Consider the following 12,681-nt stretch of genomic DNA (forward strand, 5'->3'; position numbering starts at 1 on the left):
GCTAATGTTAACCTAGTAAGTTTTCTCAGGGATTAATGTACTGTGATCAGTAAACCCACAGGTCAACTCATGGAGCAAACTCAGAAAGCCAATTAATTCAATCAGCAAGTTAAGCATTTCTGGGGTACAGAACCATCCTATGCTGCCTTGCTGTAAATGACAAGGACCAAAGGGAGACATAAAGATCCCAGTGTTTGCAACATGCAATAAAGCTAAATAGTTACCTAGTGCTGTATCTTCGGTTTGGTCTGGGTCAACTGAATCAAGTCCATCTAGAATGGAAGAATGGTTGAATCAGTGTGGAAGCTGGGAATGATCCCCTGAGTATCAAGACAGGGGTGTCCTTTTTATCTATCTATCTATCTATCTATCTATCTATCTATCTATCTATCTATCTATCAAATTTGTCACCGCCCATCTCCTCCGACCGGAGGGACTCTGGGTGGTTTACAATACAGAACAATAAATATACAATAAAATTCTAATAAATATACAAAAAAATTCTAATAAAATCCCACTAAAACAATTTCTTAACTATCCCAGCTCATAAAATCCAGATCACCAAGTTAAGCATTTCTGGGGTACAGAACCATCCTATGCTGCCTTGCGGTAAATGACAAGGACCAAAAGGAGACATAAGGATCCCAACTTTTCAGTCATTTCCCACTTGTAACTTATAGGGACTTCATAATATCACCCAGCATCACCCAATAAGATAAAGCCTGTCCACATTATGTTAGTTTGTTGGAACAATATCTGGATGACTGTAGATGATGCTAGAAGATACTAGTGGGGGATTAGATGATCTAGAGCGTTCATCTAGAAGGAGGATTGATGGGGAAGATCTTTTTGTCAGGATGTCTCTCTCTCTCCCCCTCTCTCTGACAACGTAGCACATACAAAGAAAAAATTATTTCTACTTGTCAGAGGAAGTGGATTTTGGGGTGATACGCAGTCTTATTTATTTATTTATTTTTATATGGCCACCCCTCTCACCATAGCGACTCCAGGTGGCTAACAATAGATAAAAACACCATTGAACTAAAACCCAACCACAATATAAAACCTTTCTTGGGGAGAAGTGTTTGAGTGAGATTCGACCAGGAAAACACTTTTGGGCTTATCTTGAAAGTCAGCCCTGGGAACCATCTGGGGTGTATTAACAGAGCCAAGTTGGGGATAAATTGTCCTGGAGGATGTATCGATGTGGTTGCTGGGAGCTGATACTGACATGACGACCCATAATCAATCAATCAATCAATCAATCAAGTCAGAGTGCCAAAAGAATAAGATGCACCTGAGACACCTAAGTTGACTTGTCCTGTTGCAATCACACTTCCTTCCATAGTCATTGTGTATGTTCCTGAGTCCTCCATCACACAATGCTCAATGTGAAGGGAGCAGCCGGCGCCTAAAGTCTCCCGACTAGTGTAGGCATCTCCAACCATGTAAAACACAGGTTGGTCATAGGTAAATATCAGTTTCACCGTGTTAGCCTCTGTTCCTCGGTACCAGCTGCATCTTGTAAAATTCTCAGAATCCGACCCGGGGGTAAGGAAGACGTTCTGTCCTTTGGTAGGATTCAGTGGTGTCAATCTTACTGGAATATCCGTGTTGGCCGCATCTTGGCCTCCAGTCAGCTGAATGCAGGAATTCATCAGCAGCATGGCTGCAATCCAGGGTGAGAAAGAGCAAACTTGGTCGCAGGCCAAAGACTTATTCTTGGGTATGGTCAGCAGCACGGGGCATCTAACTCTTCATGTGTCGCGACCCCCAGCACCCCCTGTAAGTACACAAGCTCTATAGAGGCAAGAACTCCAAGACCGCTATTGCGAGACTCCTGCAAGGAGCTTCAGCTTAGCTGGTTGTGCGGCAGCCGGGATTTCTGGGGGAGGGTGCCCCAAAAGTCAAAACGGCAGCTTCAGTGAGCACTTGCATCCACTATCTTGACTTTTTTGATGAGTCCTCTACAGACAATGGGAGTGGAATTGAGTTGTCCACAGCCTACAAATGCTCCAGTTTTATAGGCTTGGAAGGTACCACAGAAGTCATCTGGTCTAATTATCTGCTCAGTGCAGATCTTCTAGAACAGTCTCTCTCAACCGTGGCAACTTGAAGATGGGGGGACTTCAATGCCCAGAATTCCCCAGCCAGCCATGCTGGCTGGGGAATTCTGGGCACTGAAGTCCCCCCCATCTTCAGGTTGCCAAGGTTGAGAAACACTGCCCTACTTGGGTCACCAGGAGCCTGGAGGTCCTGTCTAGGAGGTCACCAGGAGCCCAACAAGACTAAGAACCACCCAGAGTCCCTCTTTTGGGGGAGATGGGTGGTAACAAAAATTGCATAATAAATAAAATAAAATAAACAAAATAAAATAAAATAAAATAAAATAAAATAAAATAAAATAAAATAAAATAAAATAAAACGCATAAACTCCATTGAAAGATTGAAAGATTCCCCACAAACCTATCAGACTGCCTTCTCCGCCCCACCGACGCCCTACTCAGAGGCAGCCTAATGCCAGCCAGCATTCTCCTGATGCGTTGGGCTACTAGCAGCTCCTATGATCCTGAGTAATGGGGGTTGTAGTCCAACTCATCTCAAAAGCGCTCCGTCGAGGGAAACTGCTGGTTTGAACAAAGGGACCGGCGAGGTCTGACGCGATGCCTTTTCAGCGCGACCCGGGGGATCCCCGTCCGAGTCCGCGACCGCCACAGGGGGGCAGCTACGACGGAGTCAGAGAACACGAATCCGTCGCGGGACACGAATCAGAGACGGGCGAAATGCCGACGGGTGAATAGTAGAGTAACAGGTAGCGAGAGAAGCGGAATAGGACCGGCGCGGAGGCCGAGCTCGCCAAGAAGGCGGGAGGGGCCGCCGGCCAAGAACCCCGCAAAGTCTTGCAACCCGGGCGCGCCCCCCCGCCGCTCCCCAAGACCGCCGCTCCGAACGGCCGGACGCCGGTCCCCCCACCTGCCAGGAGCGCCGCTGGGCCGCAGCCCCTCCACCGGGTCCCCTCCACCGGGGCGACGCCCGGCTCCCCCCGCTCCGCCGGACGCCTGAGTTTCCCCGCTCCTCTTCCTCCCCCGGAGCCTCCGACTCGGGCGCGGAGCGGAGGCCGAGCAGGCAGCCGGGACCCTCGGCCAGGGGGCCCAGCACGAGACGCCTCCATCCCCGCCGGCGACCGGAGCAAAGGGGCAGCTCCCGGGGGAGCGCGAGACCGGTCCTGTCCGGTCCCGGGCGGCGGGGAGGCCACGAGGCAGGCAGGCCGGGCGGAACGTGGATTTGGAGGGTGACCGCGGAGCCTTGGGGGTCCGGCGGGCGGGGGAAAGTCCCCAGGACCCTCCCCTGCACCCGAGGGGGACGCGGTCTGGGAAGTTCTCCTGCGCAGGCACCCGGGGCCGGCTGCGCTCTTGCGCCGCACAGCCCTCTGGAACTGGCGCCCGCTCTTTTTTCGGTCCCCGGAGGCGAAGGGCAGGGAAGTCGCCGGCGGGTATCAGAAGGGGCCCCATGTCCTCCACCCCCGTCCACCCTCACCCCGCTGTCCCTCGAGACTGGATTGCAACGGAGGGGCTAAGGATCTCCCTCCCTCTAAATGATCCTCTGCAGAAAATCCCACGGTTCTCCTTCGCTTTGGGGATCTGATTGATTACGGCTACCTGTTTTCGACTCCTAGCGACCCCATAGGTAGACTTTCCCCACGACGATCTGTCCCTAACCTGGTCTTTCAGGTTCAGATTTATGATCTATATCCCCACAAATAGAGCAATTCTGGTCCATTCATTAACAAGGTTTATTTAATCAAAGGTAAGACTTAAGCTTCGTGCACCTTAATTACCAACAGCAATTGCAGAATAAGTTCAGAATAAGCTATCCCACCCAGATGATGGCATGTACCTACCATCAAAAATACCTCTGCCTCTGTTTTCCTCTGAAAAACAGGCCTACAAGGGATATGCATTTCTAGCATATGCGAAATACTCCTACATTTACTAATAGAGAAATCTCACATTTATGAAGTAGGAAGAATAGAATTATTGTATGCTAGTTTGAGACCCAGAAGGACCTGTTTCAGCCATAAATGAAAGGACTTCAATGGGGCGATTTCTCTGGGGCCACAGAAGTGTATCCCATGAGAACCAATCTGGTGTAGTGGTTAAAGGCACCGGACTGGAAACTGGGAGACCAGGAGTTCTGCCTTAGGCAGGAAGCCAACTGGGTGACTTGGGGGCCAGTCCCGCTCAGCCGTAGGATTCTTAGAGGCTGATCCTTCCTCATAGTTAGGGTGTGGAGGAGCCCTTTTACACACACAATTCACTTTCACATTTCCCAGCAGCTGCACTATAAACTATAGAAAAAAAATTACATATTTGCCAAGTGAATGAGATGTTGAGGGAAATAAAAAATAAATGGCACAATGAGAACCCACACCGGTTCTTTCCAGACTTGGCACCACCTAATAATAATAATAATAATTAAAAAATGTTATTGCTTCCATGGTTTATTGCAAGGGTCGTGATCCTGTGGCCCCTAGAGGTGGCTCAGCTCTAGCATCCCACATGGGTTGCTTGAGAGCCCAGGGGTGTGTGTGTGTGGGGGGGGGCATCAACTGACCCAGTCTTGCCAGTTTCGGTTGGGTCATCCTCAATATTAGTCATGCAAATGTTGACGGTATCAGTTTCTAGCTGGCAAGTTTTATTAAGCACCCTTTTCTGGTGTCAGGGTGGATTTCAGATGGGGAAGATGCCTGTAGAAATTGGTGGGATAGGATATGATGAGCAAGTTTTGAGGTTAGGCCAAGGAAGAGAGCAGCAGAAAGAGAACTAAGGTATCTTGCAAAGGAGTTCAGATGCCAAATGCATGTCGTTGGCATGCTTTCTGTTTTGTTGCTATTACCTTGCCATCTTGGTTCAAATGCCCATGTGGTTCTGGAAGGTTGGAAGTTGGGCCAGTCCAACTGTCCACACCAGCCTTCCTCAGCCTTGTACCCTTGAGAATTGTTGAACTACAGCTCAGAATTTTTGGACAGCAGATCCAAAACATCTGGAGGACACCACCAGATCAGGGAACGTTAGATATGCATTTCCATCACTGGTCAAAGGAGTTGTTCCTGTGGAGCATAAGATCACAGAAGAATTTCTGGTCCTTTAAGAACCACAGTCTGCGTTTTCTGCCTCAGTTACCTGCTCTTTATATGCAAATACATGTTTGGGCCAGGATGAGTTGCTTATTGCTGACCTCAGAATTCCATGACGTCTTGGGACTCTGACATGCAGTATGTGATAAGTTTCTTCTTTTACTTGATATGACTCAGAGCTACTTACGAATAATCCTCATCTGTGGTAGTCTATTACTTCTGGGTTTTTAGCCTAGAAAGGACACCTTGATTTTGATAAATGTAGAATCAGGAGATCAATTTTGCTACCTGAGTTTGCAGTGAAATGGTATTCAGAAGGGACATTATAAAATAGTAGCTTGGGGAAAATATGGATGAAAGAGAAAAGTTCCTGTAAGCTTGAAAAAGCGGGGAGTATTTTGATATTCCTGCCCTCCAATAGGTCTTCAAGGTTGCATGTCATCTATGGTGAAAAGTCTCAGCTCTTTCAACGAATGAGTGTTTTTTAATTATTAGAGAGAAGTGTTATTTATCATTTATATATCCTTTCATAATCATTGCGTCAATAGCTCTTAGTCAAGAGAAAACCTTGAGATGGAATATAGAATTAATCAGAAATGAGATATGCTAGAGCTGGTCCAATGGATAATCTAAAGCATTCAAAATAAGGAATTCAATTTGAGGTGTAGCAGGCACCGTAGGAAGGGTATTGGCAACAGAAATGTCGGTCTAAATAGTAACACCAGGGGCTGATAGTGGGCTAAATATCTGCTACTCAATCTCCAAGGTAGTGTTTTCCTTTTGGTGAGACAGTGGATTCATTGCCTGGCAGGTATAATTCCCCAACTGAATGTTCTTGAGAAGCAGTTCAGCCATTTTGCTGAATTCCTTCCCATTGTAGAACCAACGATACTCTGCTTCAGGAAACGAATGGGCTTTGCAGGTGAGTTTGAGGCTTGATGGCTGGACAGGAAACTTCGCAGTCATCTTGATCCCAAGGGAATCTGGACCATCTGGAGGGAAACATACAGTATACAGGTACTGAGGGCTTGATAGCAGATGGTTATACTTTTTCCCTTCAGAGCCTTAAAACTCCTACCAGAGAAAAAATGCACTCTGAAAGGCCATCAGTTTATTGGAACAGGCCTCTCATTGAGTGTTCCAGAGCAACTTACAATAGAAGGTAAAATGATAGGGTGTTGAGATACTTTCTTTTCCCAATCTCCTCCTTTCTCCCGTTGTATTAGAGGAAAACTGAAGGAGCAATGTAGTGGGGTATTTCAAGAAAAAAACCCCTCAAGATAAAGGAACTGTGTGTCAGAGAAAAATGAAACTAAATTTTTGCACATGATGGGCCTACTAGCCTGAATGGCTCCACTGGTTACTCAATTTTTGTCATTTTCAGCAAGAATAGATATAATGAAGTAGGGCACCTTTGGGAGTCGTCAAAAAGGAGTCACCTCCCCCGATTGCCCCAGTAACAAAGCATAGTGTGCTGTGTGAATGAAGGCTATCATTGAGTGTGTGTGAAGTGACAAGGACGTGGGCAGGAATCTATTCTGCCTTAGGAAAGAGACCAGCATCTGGTGCTGCTCTCAGCTTTAATGTGGGACAAGCTAAAGAAGGCAGATCCCTTCCTCTGGCTTTATTGGCCCAAAATGTCAGCAGCTGGGGGAAGAAACTGGTCACTCTCTTTAGTAGGGCCTGGGGGAGAGGTGAGTTTTGACCGATTGCTCAACCAGGAGGTTCAGTCCTCTATCAGAACTTGCTTGCTGCAGGTGTTTTTCCCACGTGTGTTGAGAGGGAGACAGTCACCAGCTGATAGTCCCCTTCCCTGCTGTGGCACCTGCCCTCTGGAATGAGAGCTGTGTTTAGCTCCCACCTTGATGATGTTATGGAAGTCTTTAAGAACTTGCCTCTTCTCCCAGGCCTTGGGGTAGGTACCTATGGAGGCCCTGTCAGTTGTGTTTTATGTTATGAGGACTATTTGTCTGGATGCAAAGGATTTTTAGAACAATATTTTCTATTTTCTTTCAGTGTAAGCCGCCCAGAATCATTCTGGAGTTGGGAGGCCTCTACGTCAAATAATAATAAAAATAATAAAACTAAGGGAAAATAAAAAACAAAACAAAATAAATATAAAATACAATAATAAAAATACAATAAATGTAAAATAAAATAAATATATAATAAATATAAAATAAAGTAAAAATATAATATAAAAATAAAGTAAAATATAATAAATAAAAAATAAAATAAAATGTTGGGCACTTTTTAGATACCATTTAGTGCCAGTCTGGCATTCTTCTGGAATAGCTCTATTCCAGAACAAAGGAACTGCCAATCTCAAACTTCACTGCATTCCAAAGTACTCTCTGACATGCCAAAAGAGATTTCAGAGATTTCAGTCTTGCAGGCCAGAAGAGCTTGGGCTGGGCCATTTTTTAAAATAGGTTTTAAAGGAAAAGCCTCTGGATTCCAGTGACTCTGAAACTTGTTTGTGCATTCAAGTGGAATTAAACTGCAATAAAAGAAAAGGGAAGGAACTATTATTAGTAGCAGGGGCATCTGTGGGTGGGGAGCGGGGGTGGGGGTGTCAAGATGGTGTCATGTTCCTGTTCTGTTAATGACTCAGGGTGAACTTGAGGCTTCCCTTTTGAAAAAACACTTGCACAACCAATAAGGAGAGAATCTCTTTCTCAGGCCCGCAACTAGGGTCTGTGTCACCCGGGGCAAATATGGATTTAGTGCTTATTTTGGTGCCCCCCCCAGCGCTCATTTTGGTGCCCCCCAGCGCAGCACCTGGGTCACATGCCCCGCTTGCCCCCCGCACCAGTTGCAGCCCTGCTCTTTCTAACCAAATAGCTGTTCAGAAATCCAGAATGGATGTAAATGGTGGGAGCATGGCTTCACTGGCACTGAAGCTTCAGCCCTTCACAGCTTACTGACCACAAGGGGAGCAGAGTATGTGTAGATCAGTGTTTCTCAACCTTGGGCACTTTAAGAGGTGTGGACTTCAACTCCCAGAAGTCCCCAGCCAGCCACATTCCAAAGTTCCCAAGGTTGAGTAACACTGGTGTAGATAGTTATGGGTTTATTTTGTGTCCCTCTTTGTTTTTTGCTCTGCCAATTCTTAGCTAATCTCAGGGTCTGCTTTCTGGCATTGTCCCCAGGCATATAAGCACAGAGTTCTTGCTGTCTTACTCTCTGCCTGACAGGATGTAGATCCTAGGCTTTGCCTACTCATGCCATGTATTTCCTTAAATAAATCTGTTGCTTTCTTGGTGTTCTTTGAGCTTGATGAGACTTGGTGTTCTCTGATGATGTTACCTAGCTTGGCAATGAAGTGTCTGCAGGAAAATCACCACATTCAGAGAAGACTAAGAAGTTCAATACTGGGCTACCCATATTCTCTACTATTAAATAAGCCTTCCTATTAAAACTGTAAACATGCTTTGCTAAGTCCTTCTCAGCCTGGATTCCCACTCTCACACGTACCAATATGCAACCTATGGCAGATGATGATGGCTCAGGAAGAAAAAACTGACAATAATAGGAAGTGAATACTCACAAATCACAGAAATGTTGGCGATGTTGCTCCTTTCAACAGATAAGGGGTTGGACCCTTGACACTGATACACCCCAGAATCATTACGGAGAAGGGGCTGGATGGTGAGAATCTGATTATCATCAGACAGCCTAATCCGAGGGCTGGAGTTGAGTGGTTTCCCATTCTGGAACCAGATGACATTTGCAGATCTCACCGTTGCATCGCACTTTAGGTGGACAGAATCCATATGTTCTCTGAAAAGCTGGATGATGGACACGCTTGGCTTGGGCAATAAGCCTGGAGCTGGAAGAGACAAAACTGTCACTGTGAGCATGTGCACATGCATGATTAAGCCTAGAAATTCGGTTCTTTCATTTCCCACTAATGATGCTCAACTGATGAACTCACTGTGCTGGGGACAGGGATAACATATAAAAATCCATCTTGACTTGATTTGCCATACTGGTGAGGTTGCACAGAACTTCCTTCGTCAACCATCAGTAATGGTGGTGAAATTATGCAATCTCAAATATAGGAGCGCTTAGTAGGAAGATTGCTTTCCAATGATGGAACAGATCAAGGCTGAAACACATAAGCGAGTGGAACTGGGTTCACTGTTTCTGGACAGGAGAATAAAAATCAATTGTTTGTGCTTTAAGAAGAGCAAAACAAATTTGGGGAGGTGGAAGATGGAAAGGGGCTAACTCCATGTCCCAGAGGGAGTACGCATGCAGTTAAATCCTTGGGTTAGGTTCTCAGTCCCATCTGACTTTAAAACAAAAACAAAACTTAAAAATATATACAGTAAAATATATATTCACGGGGAAAAAACGAGAGAGAGAGAGAGAGGAAAATGTTCTGCAAACTAGAAAACCAGGTCCTACCATCGATTTTTTTTTCAAGAATGTGTCTATACCCCAAATTGGCCATTCTTAGAAAATAAAAACAATGGGTGATACCAGCCTTGGATTCTTTTGGAAGTAGCTCTACCTGCTCAGAAAAAAAGCTATAAACTGAGATGATAAAAAAGAAGATCTTGCAAGGCTAGAGAGATGGCAAGGAACAATTTTGGCTTTCTAATAAATGTTTCAGCAACCATTTTGTGAAGAGGCACCCCTACCACAGGCAGCCATTTTGTGAGACTGCCCAAAACATGCTCTCAAAATGAGCTCACCAGTGCAAATCCAAAGCTAGTTGAGCAAAACACACACACGCACACCACTCCTCTGCTTGGATAATGGGATTGAAATATCTGATAGCATTTGGGAGCAGGGTTTCTAAAACAAGACTTGGGATATCTGTGTTTCAGAACTCTCTCTCAAATGCTAAATACCTTTCCATTATAACTGTGCAGTTCCCAGAATTATTGGATGTTATTTGGTGTTTGGGATTTGAAGGGAGCAGCAATGTTGGTTCTTCCCTGGATGTTGGCAAGTTGATTTGTCTGATGAACAAATGGGCAGAATATTTACAGGGGGAGTTATGAAAATCCAGCTGAACGGGGAGGGATGACAAGGATCATACCTAGGATTTCTATGCTTGTCTCTCCTCTTCCATATACTGAAGCTCCATCTTTTGTCACTATGTAGGTTCCAGAGTCGTCATAATTTAGATTTCCAATGAGAAGAGAGCAGTTGGGGTCTGGAATTTCTCGCCCAGTGTAGGCAGGTCCAAACACATTTCCACTTAACGGCGGTAGGTAGACAGTGACAATCAAGTTTTCCTTACTCTCTGCCCCTCTGTACCAGTTGCAGAGAAAGAACGTGGCTGGGGCATATCCTAACGTTAAGTTGATTCTCTGCCCTTCTATTGCATTTGATGGGTTCATGAAAACTGGGATGTTATACTTGGTTACTTGGGCTTGAGTTAACAGGAGACAAGAGCTGAGGATGGAAGCTATAGCATGGAGAAAAAGAGAGCGCGTTGAATTTCAATCAAAATACCCATTCTTTACAAACAACATTTACCAAGCATATATGGAAAATCCCTACCACCTCTTCATTTTCTATTATTTCAGAGACACATTAACTAGTATAAAGGCAATGCCCAGACTACTGCATAGAATAAGGAAGGAAAATTATGATAATAATTGCAATCTGAAGTCCTTTGCTAGGAAGGCAGGGGACCAGCCCTTAAAAACAAAAAAACACTTGCTATAAGAAGAGTCTAAAAATTAGCTTCTCCTATTTGACCACTAAACTTGGCCTAAAGAAGCCAAGAGTTCTTTATCAGCTGTTTTTCAGGACCACCCAACTTTAACACACATCTCTGTCACAATCACTGAGATTATTGATTTATATATTTATATTTTGAATTTCGTCACCACCCATCTTACGCAAAGAGCAACTCTGGGCTGTTTGCAATGAAACCGAGATAAGTACAAGTTAAAATACAATAAAAACAGTATTCTTAAATAATAAATAGTAAATATAAAATCCAAGATGGAGTTGTTAAAAAGAGATTAATGTATGCTTTGCATCAGCTTTGATGGTTGCCATTTAAGAGCTGTCGGGAATTCACTTCCGGTTTGTGTTGGCCCAAAACTAGAGTGGAAGAGTAAGATTGCAATGTAAAATCAAAAGAAGAGGGAGGTGACTTTATTCTCAAGGGAAGAAAAATATAGCTCATTTTCAGCAATAAGACAAAAGTTGCCAATAGAACAGTTAATGCAGATGGGTTTTATTTCTTCTTCCATATAACTTTTCCACCCTTCTAAACCATCTAACTCAGTGTTTCTCAACCTTGGTAACTTTAAGAAGTCCACACATATTGGCTGGGGAATTCTGGGCATTGAAGTCCACACATCTTAAAGTTACCGAGGTTGAGAAACGTGGATCTAACTGACGGAGGGATGAAAACCATTCTCACTGCAACACAAGTAGTACTCTAAAAATATTGGTTAAAATTATGCTGAGGTACATAAAAAATCAAACCATTTCTACCTGTACAAAGTATGAAAGGATGTAGCAAAGTTATACACCCTTATAATTCCCCTTCTTGATTGACATTTGGTGGACTGCAGCGTGAGCCAAAGCTGTATCCTTAAGACATATGGAACCACAAAATAGCCAACCATGTTTTCACCTAGTTTGGGTGCAGAGGCAAACAATGTGTTGAATTTTATTGCTCAGTGTGTTGTGTGAACCCAGACTATTCCAATTAATTCCATGAAGCATGATTAGGTTAACCATGGGTAAATGTATCCCATTAAGACAAGCAACTGTTATTGGTTTTTTTGACATTTGATCTGGTTGATCCAATCCTAAAACAGGGATTGATGGAATGATCAATCATAGATGAGCCAATGATCTGCTGTAGACTGATAGTGTTTGGATTGCCAGAGGAAGCTGATGAATCCCCTCACAGGGGCTAACACTCCTCTTCATAAGGCCCACCCTCCATGGAACTCAGTTTTCCACGTAGCCTCTTTATCAAGCTTCAGTTAGTGGTGGGAAGGTTTCAGCCTATCTTGGTGAGAAGAACAGAAATGCATAGAATGTAAACCAGCATCCATCATCATCAGACATGATGAGACTAGACCTAAGAAGAAATCTAAATCTCTTCTGGGTGGGTGGCACTGAGAGAGAATGTTATTTCAGTGCCACTGATAGGTGGAAAACTGAAATGCCCTTCCCATTTAAGTCAACAGTCATATATGGCTATCATTTCCTGCCATATAATATAAACAAAGTGTCTAGCCATATTTCCATTTGTCTCAGTGGGACCTCAACCATCTTCCCACTCCTTGATGACTCACCTGCTAAGAAAGTGAAGGGACTTTTTTCCATTGCGTAGGTTGACTTCTTGGGGTCACCTTATCTACCTAGGATGCCCGTGCACAACCACGACAAGAACTCTGGAATCTGTTCTCTGCCACCAGGACTCTGTGCTACCAAGGCTGACTGATCAACTCCCCAATCATTGGAAGAGGGTATTTGCTCCCTGTGCTGGTCCACAAGTTTTACCCTTCCTCCAAGTGAACCTCCTCCCTCTCTCTGGCGTCATTCTTGTAAAA

At 44.6% G+C, this 12,681-nt stretch overlaps 1 protein-coding gene across 1 annotated transcript in view; it reads right to left on the reverse strand.

Moving 5' to 3' along the window:
• The window catches only part of LOC134503536 (carcinoembryonic antigen-related cell adhesion molecule 3-like), a 33,753-nt gene extending 21,299 nt beyond the window's left edge, over positions 1-12,454 (reverse strand). Inside the window, exons 1-6 of the mRNA XM_063312340.1 lie at positions 12,424-12,454; positions 10,191-10,562; positions 8,688-8,969; positions 5,942-6,129; positions 2,974-3,448; positions 1,298-1,669 (exon numbers count right to left, since the gene is read on the reverse strand). Coding sequence (XP_063168410.1) covers positions 1,298-1,669; positions 2,974-3,448; positions 5,942-6,129; positions 8,688-8,969; positions 10,191-10,562; positions 12,424-12,454 — 1,720 coding nt within the window. The remainder of the gene's footprint in view (positions 1-1,297; positions 1,670-2,973; positions 3,449-5,941; positions 6,130-8,687; positions 8,970-10,190; positions 10,563-12,423) is intronic.
• Between the last annotated feature and the right edge of the window lie 227 nt (positions 12,455-12,681).

Source organism: Candoia aspera, chromosome 10 (assembly GCF_035149785.1).
Source record: "Candoia aspera isolate rCanAsp1 chromosome 10, rCanAsp1.hap2, whole genome shotgun sequence".
Classification (NCBI taxonomy): Eukaryota; Metazoa; Chordata; class Lepidosauria; order Squamata; family Boidae; genus Candoia; species Candoia aspera.